The following is a 16,493-nucleotide window of genomic DNA, read 5'->3' on the forward strand; positions in this document are numbered from 1 at the left end:
CCTCTCTCTGCCCCTTCCCCGCTCACGTTCTCCTTCTCTCAAAAATAAACATTAAAACAATAATGATAACCATAATAATATACTAGTAGCCGATACATAGTAGGCACTAAAAACATGTAGTTTACTATTCAGTGGTGTCACTCATTATCATAACTGAAGTAGATCTGTTCCTCTTAGTTATACCAAGAGTTTTTTATTTTTCTGCTGTAGCAACCAGGAATATATGAAATAGTCCGTTTCTGTGGTCTTTTAACCGAACCACTGATCTAAAAAGGAAGGAAAAATATTTTTGTTTTCAGCTTGCTGAGCCCTTAGTTTCTTCTCAATCAAACCCCAATTCATAGTTTAATGAAACTTGTTATAGTCTGGGCCCGCCTGGAATACTCCGTGAAGGATCTGGTTCAGTTCTCAGATTCTGACATAAGTCATGTTTGTTCCCTTAACATTGACATAAGAAATGCCCTACCATGGGCACCTGGCTGGCTCAGTCAGTAGAGCTCACAACTCTTGATCTAGGGTCATAAGTTTGAGCCCCATGTTGGGGTGTAGTTTACTTAAAGGAAAAAAAGAGAGAAATTACCTACTAAATCACACACCTTGACTGTAATAGCTAAGGGATTTTCAGATGTTCATGGAGTTGGTACCCACAAATATACTTCAAAAATCTAATGATGCATTTATAGAGTTGGAGATTCAGGCTTTAAATACAATCCCTTCCAGGGAACTGATAGTACAGCTTTTCATAATCTTGACACGGTGTGACTTTGCTACATGGGTCTGTGGACTGGCTTGTTTTATTTTTTTAGCGGGGTACAGTCCCCATTCTTAGAATATGCTCTTGAGGGGCACCTGGTGGCTCAGGCAGTTGAGCGTTAGACTCTTGATTTCAGCTCAGGTCATGGTCCTAAGGTGTTGGGATTGAGTCCCACATCGGGCTCTGCGCTGAACGTGGAGTCTGCTTAAGACTCTGTCTCTCCCTCTGCCCCTCTCCCCGACTCACACACTCTTTCTCTATAAAATAAAAAATTAAAACAAAGGTTTTTAATTAAAATCAAAACAAAGGGGTGTTTGGGTGGCTCAGTTGGTTAAGCATCCAGCTCTTGATTTCAGCTCAGGTCATGATCTCACAGTCTGTGAGTTCGAGCCCCACGTTGGCTCTGTGCTGACAGTGCACAGCCTGCTTGGGATTCTCTCTCCATCTCTCATGCTTGTGCGCTCTCTCTGTCTCTCTCAAAATAAATGAATAAACTTAAACTTAAAAAAGAATATGCTCTGGATAGGGAATTGAAAATATCTGTAACATAACTATGTGTAACTACATTCTGCTTATTGTTTCTACGAAAGGGAGTAATAAGAGGTATGTTTTGTCTTTAGGTGGATAGTCATTCAGGAGGACAAAAGCGGCCTGCTACAAAACAACTAACTAAAGGAGCTTTGTAAGTGACCCTTGGAAATGACTCATTTTGACCATTTCTCTAGGTTCCTAACCTTCAATAAATATACAACAGAAGTCAGGTTATAATGTATATATGTGTGTGTGTGTGTGTGTGTGTGTGTGTGTGTGTGTGTGTATGTGTGTGTGTGTGTATACAATATGTGTGTGTGTGTGTGTATATATATATATAATGTATATAATATTTTTTTAATGTACTTTGAAAATAATTTCCTATAGTTTGTTTCTATTAGGACCTATAAATACAGTGACCCTTGAACATCACGGATTTGAACTGTGCAGGTCCGCTTATACGCAGATTTTTTCTGATAAATGCAGAAAATGTATTTTCTATCGATGTATTTTCTGTTCCTTACGATTTTCTTAATAACGTTTTCTTTTCTCTGTATAATGCATATAATATAAAAACTATATATTAGTGGACTGTGTAATCAGTAAGGCTTCCAGTCCACAGGAGGCCATTAGTAAAGTTTGGGGAAAGTCAAGTTCTCTGTGGGTTTCTGACTCTGCGGGGAGTCAGTGCCCCCAGCCTCCCATGTTGCTGAAGGGTCAGCTGCGTATCATATATAGTTTGAGTCTACCGTTGGCTCTTTTGTTCTTAAGAAGAATAGTTCTTGGTCTTTCCAGCATACCACATACCCTTCGATTGGCTGAAGGGTCTCTGAGGAGAAGCATGGTTTGGTAAACGCCTATGAAGTAAAAAAACAGAGCTGCCACACTGTGAATAATAACATTCCTGTAGGTCTTAATTTCTTTGCATGCAAATCGCAATTAGGTTTCCTACCATGGATCTCCACTGACATGGGCAATTTCTCTTTTAAAGCATTCTCCAGCAGTTACAGAGGGACCAAGCCCACGCTGTGACACCTGATAAAAGTCAGTTCCGATCACTAAGTGATGCGGTGCAGAGGCTACTCTCCTACCACGTGTGCCAGGGCTCCATGCCCACCGAGGAAGACTTGAAGAAAGGTAAACAGGCTGTAACCCCAGAGTGCCACTGTGACACCAGACACCATCCTATGGATGCCCCACAGAAGAGCGAGAGCCACGTAGCTCCCAGACAGTAGGCACGTTAGTGTTTTTAATCACAGACCTAACTTGTTCCCAATTTACTCAATCTCCTGGTCCATGTTTAGGGTTATGTGACTTACTCTTCTCAATATTCTGTGAAGGGATATGCAGATGTCAGAGTATTTTATTGACAGATTTGGGGGCAGTGAGTCCAAAGCATTGTCTGGACTACTGGCTGCAGGCGGGATGGCTCAGAAGCAGGTACTCTAGCCAGTGATTTTTTGTATTGAGGCAGATTGCATACCCTTAGCTGCTACTACCAGTTTTATGAATTAGAGAGATACTTTAGCCCTCACAAGCATTCTTCAAGGTTCCAAAGTGAGTCTAGGGCATTGTTGTATGTCAAGAAACTGGCAAAAAAGATTAAGGCTGGGAGCCCCATTACCAACCTGGAACCCCGCCATTCCGATGCCTCTCACAGATGCACAACGGAGTTGGGCCCGCCCTCCCCCCCACCCTTCCCACCACCGTCCCCAAGCCTGGACTCTGGTAGTTCCCTTCTACTGCTTGAATGCCTCCCTCTGCTGCCACTGGTCTTGCTTCCCTGGCTGGGGTCTCTGATCTGAGTACAGTGGTGTCCCTGTCAGTCCCCTGGGAGCTTCCCTGGGAGTTCCCGGGAATAGGGTCCAGATCCCGAATTATACAGAGATGTGAAGACTCGGAGTGATTAGAAAATGTGAAACCTTTGGAGACCGGCAGGCAAAGGCCAGAGCCACTGCACCATGACCTGCAGGATATCATGAACTAGTTTGTGTCCTCACATAAAAACCAGTCGGCCCACCCCAGACAGCAGGACTGCGTTGTTTCAACTGTTTTCGTCTTTCATACCATTGAAGGGAGAGGGGGTACGGCCACCTAGACCAGCAGATCATTCTCTGTTCATTGATATTTATTGCACGTCTGTGTTACGTGGTTTTCCTTTATAGGTGATGTTAAAAGCGTTATGCTCTTGGCTTCCTGATTTAAGTTAACATAAGCTAGTATTGAAATGACTTGCTTGATCACATAACAATGGACCGTGAGAAAAGCAGCGCAGAAGCTTGTTTAAACAAGGAAAGCTAATCTAGGAAGAGAAAACTGTCACAGAAAAGACAGATTTGAGCAATGGAAGAGTAATGCATTTCGGGCCTAAGAAAGAAAAACCCTAGTGGTGATTTGCACGGTCTTACCATTTTCTCTCTTTCTCTCCTTTTTTTTTTTTTTAAGTCGACAATGAATTTGAAACAGTTGCCACTCAGCTCCTAAAAAGGACCCAAGCGATGCTTAACAAATACAGATGCCTGCTTCTAGAAGATGCCATGGTAAAAACACTGCTACCACGCATAGTTGTTTTTTTTAAAACTCTACAGGTCACAGCTACTAATTCAGAGAGAAAAAAACCTCAGGGAATCACATTTTCCCAGCATAGTTTAAAAGGCACAGATACTACAGCACTTGGCATCTGGTGCGCTTTCCACACGCGATCACACCTAGTGAGTGCTGTGGCTTTCCTGGCCCCAAACGAGGAAACCAGTGCTTTGGCTAAGTCATTTGCCTAACATTCCACAGCCAGTGAGCTTGCAGAGTAACTAACAGAGCTAGAAGGTAGACGGGGACCATCTGGTCTGGCTGGGCACCCCCCAGCCACCATCCACACTCTGATGCTGCCAGCCGCCTCTCACCAGCCCAGAGATGTGGCGAAGGTTGTTCAGAGTGACATCTGAAAAGACGAGGTGACAACAGATGTTAAAATTGGTTTTGTCTTGTTTTTAACGGAGTGATCATGAACATGCCATAAAATCCCTGCACGATTTAAAAACGTACGCCTTGGGGGCGCCTGGGTGGCTCAGTCAGTTTAGCGTCCGACACTTGATCTCAGTTCAGGTCTTGACCTGACAGTCTTGAGTTCAAGCCTCATGCTGGGCTCCATGCTGGACATGAAGCCTACTAAAAAACATAAATGTGGACAAAAATAAATATAAGTGTACAACTTGATGGTTTTCAGTATATTTGTAGGGTTGTGCAATAATCACCATTGTCTTAATTCCAGAGTCTTTTCATCTCCCTAAATAGACACTAAAATTAGTTTTAAAGCATCCGTTAATTAGAGAAAAATGTAAGATACCTCAGGAAATGGTAGAAAGACCAAACCTCTTCTGAGATTTTAGAAACAATTCTAAAATCGTATCAGCCTTAACCTATAAATTGGCCTCTTACAAGCAGTCTTAAATTTAAAATTAACTTTGAAAATGTCCCTTGGGAACTTAGTTGAACTACATTGTGCACATAGACAGTACAGTGTAAATACATGTGTGTTTATGTTTACTTAACTATACACACACACACACACACACACACACACACACACACACACATTGGGGCACCTGGGGGGTTAAGTGTCCAACTTTGGCTCAGATCATGACCTCACAGTTCGTGGGTTCGAGCCCTGTGTCAGGCTCTGTACTGACAGATTGGAGCCTGAAGCCTGTTTCGGATTCTGTCTCCCTCTCTCTCTGCCCCACCCTTGCTTGCACTCTGTCTCTCTCAAAAATGAATAAACGTTAAAAAAATTTTTTTTAATATATATATATATATATATATATATATACATATATATATATATATGTATATATATATATTTACTTAAATTTGTGCCTCCAAAGCCTGAAATAGTTGTTCTCATTTTAACAACCATTTCAGAAACAAAATGCTGAGATGTCAAAAAAGAGTACCATTTTTGAGGAAAGGCCCACCTATTTGGTCAAATTATCTTCTATTAAAAAAAAAGGTCATGCAATGAAAAGACTTTTAACGTATTAGTAAGCAGAGAAGGAAATAAGAAAGATACAGAACAATGTGTGTAGTTGCTACCATTTGTGTGCAGAAATAAAGAAGAATGTCAATGCATGTGTGTGCATAAAATCAGTCTAGAAGAGTCTAGTAACACTGGTAGGTGCAGGTGCCCCCAGGGAAAGGCAGGGCAAGCCAAGAAGGCAGGCTTATTTTTCACATCCTCTTTAGTACCTTTTGAATTTTGTATCAATGTGTAAATCACTTTTTCCCCCAAAATACAATTTTAAAAAATGCATTCCTACATGATAAGGATAAATGTGACTAAACAGAGGTGCACCTGGGTGGCTCAGGCAGTTAAGTGTCTGACTCTTGATTTTGGCTCAGGTCATGACCTCATAATTCATGGGATCTAGCCCCGTGCTGTTAGCACGGAGCCCTGCTTGGCATTCTCTCTCTCATCTCTCTTTGTCCTCCCCACCCCCTCCCCCTGAGCTCTCATGTGCGTGCACTCTCTCTCAAAATAAATAAACATTTAAAGAAAAAGATTTCTTTAAAAAAAATGTGACTAAATGGGACATGACTAGAACCTAAACACCAAATCCTCATGTCTGGTTGCTTCGTTTGTTTCAAAGACACAGTGGGATGTTTGCACTTGTTAAAAGGCATCTGAAATGACCGGACTCTCTCGTTTTTAGCGGATCAATCCCTCTGCTGAGATGGTGATGATCGATAGAATGTTCAACCAGGAGGAAAGAGCTTCTCTGTCCCGAGACAAGCGTCTGGCACTTGTAGACCCTGGTAAGAAACGTCAGAGGGAAAGTAGAGGAGAGGGACGGACTTATGGGGTCCGGGCCATGGGCCTTTGGGGAGTCTGTCTGAACCACCTCTGGTTACAAAACCTGAAGGTACAAAATGAATTCTGGAGGGGATGCCTGGGTGGCTCAGTGGTTAAGCACCCAACTCTTGATTTCACCTCCGGTCATAATCTCATGGTTCCTGAGTTCAAGCCCCACATCAGGGTCCAAGTTTGCAGTGTGGAGCCTGCTTGGGATTCTCTCTCTCCCTCCCTCTCTCTCTGCCCCTCCCCTGCTCACCCTCCCTCTCTCTCAAAATAAATTAATTTAAACTTTAAAAATTTTTTAAACTTTAAAATATTATATAATACAATACAATAAATAAAATGAATTCTGGGGAGAAAAAAAAACAGAATGAGAGCAGTGTAGGCATACTCTAAGAAGGCCTATAGCCTAGAAAATCCAACCTGGAATTCGACATTTGTTACGTGATTATTTTCCCCCATTATAAACGTAAAATTCTCATTCTTTTTCTAGTTTTTGAGAACAAAATTAAGTCAGAAGCCTTCCCCAAAGCATTTAAGCCTCAGCAAATTACTGAGTTGTCTTACTATTTGCAAGGCATTGTAGGGTCCCTGCCCACAAGCTTGTAAATTGAGATGCTCCATTTAAGTACCTTTCTCTCACTCTTGTCAGTTTCCCACTAATTTCGTTGAAGGGGGGGAAGAAATTTCCCTCTGTCCAAAGTTTTTCTAGCTGGGCTAAGAATTAAATTTACATAAGACCTATTAATAGGAGGAAACAAAAGTTTTATTTTATTTTTTTAACATTTATTTTTGAGAAACAGAGCACAAAGTGGGGAGGGGCAGAGAGAGAAGGAGACATAGCATCCGAAGCAGTCTCCAGGCTCCTGGCTGTCAGTACAGAGCCCAATGTGGGGCTCCAACTGTGAGATCATGACCTGAGCCAAAGTCAGAGGCTCAACTGACTGAGCCACCCAGGCGCCCCCCAAAAGTTTTATTACATGTGTACAAAGGTCCAATAATGAAGTTGAGACTGAAAGAGTAACCAAGGCAGGCAGTTTTTCTACTTTTTAGACAAAGAGACAATAAATCTATGAGGAATTGATACGATAAAGAGACTTAACTCTGGGACTTCACTTAGTAAGGAATTCAAAACAGAATTTGGACTGGAGTGGTAAATTAGTGAAAAGTAACAAGGGTTGTTCATACATCCTTCTTGGCCCTGAATTCCATGTTTCTGGTGATGAGGATATCTCTCTGCCTCTTGGTACAGGGAGGGCACCTTTCACATGGGGGATTTATTTCCTGCTCTCAGGGAGCCAAGGAGGGTCAGAGTATCCTTGTACAAGCTGTTTTTTTAAGTAGTTTTAATCCAAAATAATCAGTATGCCATTGTGTTGTTGGGGTGGCCTGCCCTTGGTCCCTACAGAATGCCATTAGATTTGACCCACAATCTGCCTTTTAAAAATGAATCCTCCCGGGGCACCTGGGTGGCTTGGTTGGTTAAGCATCTGACTTCAGCTCAGGTCATGATCTCACTGTGCATGAGTTGGAACCCCACATGGGGCTCTCTGCTATCAACACGGAGCCTGCTTTGGATCTTCTGTCCCTCTCTGTCCCTGCTCCTCCTCAGCTCGCATGTGCTTGCACTCTCTCACTCTCTCTCTCAAAAATAAACATTTAAAAAAAGTTTTCTGAACGAAATAAAAATGAATCCTCCCAGGGCGCCTGGCTGGCTCAGTCAGTGGAGCGTGACTCTTGATCTCAGTGTTGTGAGTTCAAGCCCCATGTTGGGTGTGGAAATTACTTAAGAATAAAATCTTAGGAAAACAAACAAAAAAAAGAATCCTCCAAATAAATAAGAATCCTCCTTACTTTTCTCTGGCCTCTAAAAAAAATTTTTTTTAATTTTTTTTAATGTTTATTTTTGAGAGAGAGTGCAAGGGGAAGGGGGGCAGAGAGAGAGGGAGACACAGATTCCAGAGCAGGCCCCAGGCTCTGAGCTGTCAGCACAGAGCCCGATGTGGGTCTCTAACTCATGAACTGTGAGATCACAACCTGAGCTGAAGTTGGACACTTAACAGACTGAGCCACTCAGGTGCCCCTGGGCTCTAAAATGTTTTTTTTTTTTTAATGTTTTTTTTATTTTGGGGAGACAGACAGAGTGCAAGCAGGAGAGGGGCAGAGAGAGAGGGAGACACAGAATCCGAAGCAGGCTCCAGGCTCTGAGCTGTCAGCACAGAGCCTGACGCGGGGCCCAAACCCATGAACTGTGAGATGGTGACCTGAACCGAAGTCGGACGCCCAACCAACTGAGCCACCCAGGCGCTCCTGAAATGTTTTAAATCAAATATCATTATCACAGTTCATGGAATATAAATTTTACCCATACTTGCACCATCCTATAGAAGAAAAGTATTTATTTCTCCAAGTTTCCTTCCAGCTCCGGTTCCTATTTGCATGCCTCATTTATGTATAGTTATAACCATATGTCATATGCTAAATATGATTTTGTTATTCTAATTGGCTTCCATTTAACATATCTGAAGTCCTTATCATTTGCTAGAGTCTTCAAAATAATATCTAATAAATTTTTTGTAACTTTAATTTGAGAATGTAGCTACTCCATTCCCCTACTGTTGGACTATTATTTTCCAGTGGCTTTATTTCCATTCCTCTAACTTCTTTTCCACTTGTTAAAGGTTCTGCCTTGTGTCTGACATGGCTCATGAAATTTCTAAAGAGAATAAATGATCCTTACACTCAGTCTGAAGGGAGCGTCTGAAAGAAATGCTGTGTACTTAGGAGAATCCTCAAATCTTTCCAAAAAGGAAAAGAATGATGTAGGATATAATTCTATCTCTTTTTCTTAGAACTTGAAATCTCCTATTGCCTTTTGATGAGTTGGGCTTATGGATAAATCTTCCTACTTCGTCACCGCCCCCCAGACCTGCGTGTCACCTTCACCCCCCTCTGTATTGTGCCTGCACAGCCAGTGTTTGTCGGATGGAGTCTTCTTTATTTATTTATTTATTTTTTAATGTTTATTTATTTTTGAGAGAGAGAGAAAGAGACAGAGCACAAGCAGGGGAGGGGCAGAGAGAGAGGGAGACACAGAATCCGAAGCAGGCTCCAGGCTCTGAGCTGTCAGCACAGAGCCCGATGTAGGGCTCGAACTCATAAACTGTGAGATCATGACCTGAGCCAAAGTCAATGCTTAACCGACTGAGCCACCCAGGCGCCCCTGGAGTCTTCCTTTTAAATATTATTTTAAAACTTTTTTAGAGAGAGAGAGTGCAAGCAGGGGAGAGGGGAAGAGGGAGAGAAAGAGAGAATCTTAAGCAGGCTTCACACACAGCACGGGGCTCAATCCCACAACCCTAGGATCATGACCTGAGCCAAAATCAAAGTTGGACACTCCATCAGGTGAGCCACCAGGCACCCCTGGAGTCTTCTTTGTACATTTCAAGGCTGTATCCCCTACATCTCATATTTTTTGATTTGATGAAGAAATTCACATTTTGTTTCTACAGATGTCATTAAAGCCCTATTTCACTTTTTCTCCTCTTCTGTAACAGCAGTCTGCTTCCGTGCCCTCAACCTCCTAAATCCTCATAAATTTCTCTTGTCATCCTGGGCTCTTCAAGGCTGGCACAGTCCAGTGCTCACTCATAGACCCGGTTCTTCCATACACCATTGTCCTTCCAAGCAGGCGTCATTTTGGAATCGTGTTGACCATTTGTTTTGTGGTCCTGGCAAAGTGCAGCTATAACTCCAGGTCCCCTTACATGTGTCTATAGGGACCGAAATGCCATCAGCCAAAGACAGAAGTAGTTGTATCTACTCCCACCCTGCCCTAAAGCCTCATTCCACAGCCCTCTGCTCCAGGGGAGAAACCAAGCTGATATTAGCATCTAATTTCTGTTTTCAGACTATTTCAGAGCAGTAATTTAAAAACTAGCTAAAGATAACACGAAGAGGGGTGCCTGGCTGGATCAGAACACTCTTGATCTTGGGGTTGTGAGTTTGAGCCCCAAGTTGGGTATAGAGATTACTTACATACGTAAGTAAATAAACTTTAAAAAGAGAGAGAGAGAGAGAGAGAGAACACTAAGATATCAAGACAAAGTGGAGGTTTTGCCTGTTTGGTTTTCCCATTTGTCACCCACCAAGCAGCTACTTTTTCAAAGAGGTTTAAGCTTCTTGTCTGGAAGCCATGGTTACTTTCACAGGAAGCCCCCTCAAGTGCGGTGCTTCTGCGTGTTCCTGGACACGAAAGACTGGTTTGCTGGGCTCGGCTGGATTTGCACTTGACCCACTGGGGGTCTGCCATATAGTTCTTCCTATCTCATTCACTCATTAGTGTTCTTTTTGCTCCCATTCCCAGAGGGTTTTCAGGCTGATTTCTGTTGTTCCTTCAAACCTGATAAAGCTGCTCATGAGACACAGTTTGGCCGGAGTGACCAGCATGGCAGTAAAGCGCCCAGCTCTCTGCACCTGACAGCCAAGGCCCAAAGCCGAGAACCGACGAATCATGACCAGTTTCATCTAGTGCCTAATCACATCGTGGTCTCCGCAGAAGGAAACGTTTCTAAAAAAACTGAATGCCTCGGCAGAGCACTGAAATTCGACAAAGTGGGCTTAGCACAGTACCGGAGTGCATCCGAAGAGAAAACAAGCCGGAGAGAGTCCACGAAGGCCAGCGAGTGCTCTCCCGGCCCCGAAGGGCACCGGAAAACCTCATCCAGACCAGATCACGGTACTGAGAGCAAACTCTCAAGCATCCTAGTAGATTCTCACTTGGAGATGACGTGTAACAATTCCTTCCAGGACAAAACTCTGAGGAATTCTCCAAAGAATGAAGTTTTACACACAGACATCATGAAAGGGTCGGGTGAGCCCCAGCCAGACCTCCAGCTCACTAAGAGTTTAGAAACAACATTTAAGAACATCTTGGAACTCAAAAAGGCTGGGCGGCAGCCCCAGAGTGACCCCACGGTTAGCGGCTCTGTTGAGTTAGATTTCCCCAACTTTTCTCCAATGGCTTCGCAGGAAAACTGCCTGGAAAAGTTCATCCCGGACCACAGTGAAGGCATTGTAGAAACCGACTCCATTTTAGAAGCAGCTGTAAATAGTATCTTAGAGTGTTAATAGCAGCAGCCCTCCCCCACCCCGCCCCTACACCCCGCCCCGGACAAGTTACATTCTTTCCTGGCAAAAGCAAATGGAAGTGTTCTCCTGTCTCCAGCCTGCTTGACCTTTCATCACAGGTTATTCTTTCTGATCTTCAATCCCATTCTTTGTTTAAGAGCAATACTCGTGGTGGTTACAGGGAGATCCTTTCGTGAAATTAATCCTTGTTAGAAAGCAGTCTGATAGGCCCTACACATTTCAAGTGTTACGAAAGTGCTTATAGTCATTTTCTTTGCGTGTTTGTTTACTTGTTTTATTACTATTTTTTTTTTTTTTAAAAAAACACCATAACTCACTGAGATCACAGTACACTTGGCCCTCGGTAAAATTCTGACAATCATTAAGTCATTTGAAAAGAACAGACTTATTAAAGAAAATCAAACAGGACTGATAGAAGCTACTTTGTGAAAGAATGTCCCACTGCATCTCCAAATTTCGTTGTTTTGGGTTTGTTGTTGTTGTTGGAGGGGAGACCGCATGGTTGTCCCCCCCACCCCACCCCCGCGCCCCGCCCCGGGCCACCTCTGAGCAGTAAGTTGCCGGCTGCTCTGCCAGGGACCCCACAGCCCCGAGGAAGCAGCCAGCACACAAGCAGGGCATTCGCAGGGCTTCCTTGTTCATCGTCTGAGCGCTTTTCCGATGCTCCTGGAGCAAAACCTCATGCTTTTCGGCATACGCGTGTTGAGTTTCATCTAGGGAATGCTCTGTTCTTAGTTGCAACGGCACGACTTGAGAAAATTTTCACCAGGCTGAAATAAAGGAAAATGGAAACCAGTTAAGTGGCACAGTGTACAGGGGAGGCCGGGAGAGAGCCTTGAGGAGTATACTATGTATATATGTAAAAGCATATATATGTTAACTATTGAGAAAAAAAACAAGCGTTTTGCATTTTGTAATTGGATATAGTCAACGTATGCTGTACGTTTTTGTTGCTGGGTTTCCTTTCATTTAACCTCTCCGCACCCTCTCCCACAAATAGCCAAGCGTCCAAAGCACTTTCATTTGAAAACTGTGTTGTAATACTTCAGTTTAAACTCTAAGGGGACTTTGGCCTTGTTTATGCTTCTTGTCTGAGAACAGTAGTCACCCCCCGGCAGCAATCATTACCAAAACACAGACAAACCAAAGTTACCAGCCAGCCCCCCACTGAAAGAAAAGAGCTGAGACACGGGATTCCCACTTGAGAGCCAAAGGACACGCCCTGTCACGGTCTGTGTGTGGCCCGTGTTCCTATTAGTGAACATGACTTATTGCTTTATTTATTTATATTTCTTTTCAGGGAGCTTTCCCCGTTTTCCTTCCTTGTGTTCGTGCCCCAGTTCATCCCATCTCGGCTGTTACCTTCATTCCCAGTGTCATTGTAACCAGCCCTTCTCTCCTGTCATTGGGAAAGCGACATAACGGTATTTCGTATGCACTCTGCCCCACGTGCGCGTGCATGTATCTTTGAGATCAGGTCATTCTGGTGACAGTGTGGACCCACCCATTCTTCCTCCCATGTGCACGCACTCTCTCATTTATCCTGTTGATCTCTCTGGCTTGAGGGGTTGCACCCACTGGTCTCCACTCTGACGCATTGCCAGCACCTGTTTCTGGCTGTTGCCAGAAAGGGGATGACCCCCATTGTCATCATGTTGGGCGCTTCTTTTCCAGATTGGCCTGCGTTGGAAAGGAAGGCTTCTGATTATTGGAAAACACGGCAACGGAAGACCCAGACTCTCTCCCTGCCCCTCTGTCCCTGCACTCAAAGAAACCTCTCTCAGCCAGCCAGCCTTCATAAAAGCGAAGTTCCTTCTCCCCACCCCCACCCGCCGGCCAATAGAACTTGGAAAATCTGGGCCATTTTAGGGTTCCCATTTTTTCCTTATTTGTGCCAACGTCCAAATTGCAGATTTCCCCTTTTTTCCTGTATTGTAACATATTAGAAGGATAAGTTGGTATTGCCAGTTGGAACTTTCTGTTTGGGCCGCCCTGGGGTAACACCCTGCCCTGAACCCCATGATTTTATAGGCTCTTCTTCTCTTAGGACTCATGGTCCCCTCATTCCTAGCAAGACTTAAAGATGGTCCCTCCTAATCGAATTCTTCTCATGGTGGAACTTTCTACCCGGAAGCCTTCACGTAGGCTACTGATGAGTTACGTTAATTATTGCCAATCAGTGGAATTCTTAAAAGATAAGCTTCATGTACATTCATCACCTCCCTTTCTTCCCCATCCTGTCCTGCTACCCCAATCCCAGCCTTTCTATGTACCATCTCAAAGGGTCTTTTGAGCCCTAACACTTGTCTAGCAAATGGAGAGCCTAATTTACCAAAATGAAACTTGTAAATTTTTGTGTCCTTGTATGTAAGTTTACTTTCTATGGAGGAAAGATTCTAGATAATGACAAATGAAGATTACGAAATGTATTTTACTCCTGTGATTAGGTTTTGCGCACATGGGTCATAACTCGCATGTGGAGCCCCCTCTGGCTAAGGGCCAGAGGGCTCCGCCTCGGACGGCCAGCTTTGAGTTGTTCAGGTTCATTAGTCAAGGTTAATTTTTTAGAACTACTTGTACTCAGTAACAAAAATCATCTTCTTTTTTTTTTTTTTTTTTTTTCTGTTGTGGAAAAGTGTGCATTTGTTATTAAGCATTTGATTTTCTGTGTCCTTAAGTACTGCCTAAAGATAAAGCAAATTTTAAACTGGCAATTACGAAGAAGAACTATTTTAGCTCTGAAGAATTTAGTAGATTTTGTTAGATTAGGGAGGCCTTACAGACTGACTTGACTTATAGAGGATGCGTCACTCACTGTCAGTGTGGTGTGGGCTTTATTTGCTTAAATACCTTCATTTGTATAGTATGTCTCACTTGAAATTGCTTTGTATACATTTTGTAAAAATATTTATAAAATGTTTTGTAAAAAAAAGTATAACAAATCGCAGTTTATTTTGTTATGTTGGATAAATACTGTTAAAAGAAACCAGTCAGTAACTATATTGTTAATCCATGGTTAGGAAATGTTTAGTTGGAGATTACAAAATGAAACAACCATTGCAATACAGCCAAAGATTTGGGAAAACGCGCAACTGTGATTGTCTTGATTTTGCAAATAGGAATGGCTCTTTTCCCAGAAGAAAAGGTAAGTAAGCGTTCAGTAGGAGTTCTACTGAAATAGATTTACTGTTCCCAAACAGGAGCCTAACTAGTGAGGGGATAGGGTTTTCATTGACCGGCCTTTCCAAACAGTTCCAGATTCAACAGAGTTGGTCAGTGAGAAAGTTGTCATGTACTTGTCGGGCCTCCAGCCCTACTCTTGTCACGTGGGTCCTTAAGGATGTCACGTGGGTCCTTTAGGAAGGAAGTAAAAATGGGGCCATTTGAGAAGTTAGATAAATGAGCCTCAATCTGCAGAAGGTTTCTTCAATCACTTTATTTTGTTTCAGTTAAGGACAAGAAGGCTAAGGCATAGGTACAGAAAACTGTTTTACACAAGACTTACTCCAGAATTAACATGTTTCTTAAAATTTTTCACATATTTATTTATTTTGGAGACAGAGACAGAGCATGAGCAGGGGAGGAGCAGAGAGAGAGAGGAAGACACAGAATCTAAAGCAGGCTCCAGGCTCTGAGCTGTCAGCACAGGGCCCGACATGGGGCTGGAACCCACAAACTAGGAGATCATGACCTGAGCCGAAGTCGGACGCTTAACTGAGCCACCCAAGCGCCAACTTTTTTTTTTTTAATGTTTCAGACTTAACGTGTTTCTCTTCGCACACATTTGACCAAACTACACTGAGAAATACCTCTGTAACCTGAACTGTAAATTCTGAGGCGCTTCTGAGTTCTTGCCCTCACAAGAGGGATGCTACCCAAATTGTTAGAGAAACTACCATAGGGTGAAATGTATTTCTGGGGTGAAGGTATAAGACTCCTTAAATTTTTCTTTGGGGCCTAGGATCCCTTATGGTTGAATTGTGCCCCACCCGCACTCCCACCCCCACCCCTAAAGCAGCAGTCAGAAAATCAAGATTCTGCAGTAATCCACATAGAAGCAGGACGTAGTAAGAATAATTACTGCTAGAATAATTGCATCACTGGATGGATCCCTTCATGTCTTTTACGCACTGTTGCTCTGATGCCAAGATTCTCTTGCTAAGGACAAATGTGTGCCCAACATGATGTTCTTTCCCCTCTTCAGACCATTTGCAATGGGAGTGTCCCATGAATGAAGAAGGAAAGATGATCTGGCTGCTTGGTTTGGATCAGACTCTGTTCCCCAGGGGCTTGCCCGGAGGAAAGACCAGGCATCTTCTCTAACGATGGTTAAAGCCCTCGGTCCTGTGTATGGGGGGCGGGGGGCTGTGTTCCAGGAAAGGGGCCAGTGGATTATTGGGGGCAAAAAGAAAAGGAAGAAAACAATCTGGGGGCACTGAAACAGATCGCTCAAACAACACTCTGGCTGTGCTGTCCTCAAGGGGCTAGGCCCTGGGTCCGGGCTCTGACTCTGCTTCAGCCTTGCCTCTATGCTCTCGGAGACAGAGTGAGGGCTCCTGGGTACCCAGCTGAAGGTGGACAGCATTTGCCACCATACATTTTTTGAGCAGTTTACAGGCACCAGGCTAGATGGATAATTCAGGTATGACCTCTACTCTCAAAGAGCTCACAGTCTAGACAGGAAACAAGCACACAAATAATTGCATTACATTTGTGAAGTGACTGGAGTTCAGGAGAGAAGAAACCGGGGCTAAAATTCTTCCCGACCTACCACTTTGGTAAAGTTGCGGTCTGTATTCCAGTGCCCTGCTTCTTAGTTCATCCTTAGTTACATTTGAGAAAAAGGTGTGATACTTTGTGCGGGAATGAAGATAAAGGCATTTTGTAATTATAGGGTTAAATATTATGGAGAAATCAGGAGCATTGTCATAAGTATAAAGCGGATTCTGTAATATGAATCGTCTGTGTCTATGTTGCTGCCCATGAAAGGCCATTATAAACCCTAATCCGCATTTCTCACGGGCATATGCTGGAGCCTAGCCTTTGAAAACACTTGCAAAGGCATGAAGATCCTCGGAAAAAAATCACTTGTGTGAAGGTCTGAGAAAGCACCACAGAGTGGGCAGAAAGTGCTTTGGGCAGCAGAATCTAGAAATGGGTTCTAGTACCTCGTCTAACACATAATTAGATCTCTTAGTGCAACTTTCA

General features: G+C 43.4%; 1 protein-coding gene across 4 annotated transcripts in view; it reads left to right on the plus strand.

Annotated features, from left to right (window-relative positions):
* The window catches only part of BICRAL (BICRA like chromatin remodeling complex associated protein), an 81,057-nt gene extending 66,227 nt beyond the window's left edge, over positions 1-14,830 (plus strand). For all 4 annotated transcript variants that reach the window (XM_042938791.1, XM_042938790.1, XM_042938793.1 and 1 more), the window contains 5 exons: positions 1,375-1,436; positions 2,277-2,422; positions 3,731-3,825; positions 5,992-6,094; positions 10,501-14,830. In XM_042938791.1, the coding sequence (XP_042794725.1) occupies positions 1,375-1,436; positions 2,277-2,422; positions 3,731-3,825; positions 5,992-6,094; positions 10,501-11,264 (1,170 nt within the window). In that variant the 3' untranslated portion in view covers positions 11,265-14,830. The remainder of the gene's footprint in view (positions 1-1,374; positions 1,437-2,276; positions 2,423-3,730; positions 3,826-5,991; positions 6,095-10,500) is intronic.
* The last annotated feature ends 1,663 nt before the right edge of the window (positions 14,831-16,493 follow it).

Source organism: Panthera leo, chromosome B2 (genome assembly GCF_018350215.1).
Source record: "Panthera leo isolate Ple1 chromosome B2, P.leo_Ple1_pat1.1, whole genome shotgun sequence".
Classification (NCBI taxonomy): domain Eukaryota; kingdom Metazoa; phylum Chordata; class Mammalia; order Carnivora; family Felidae; genus Panthera; species Panthera leo.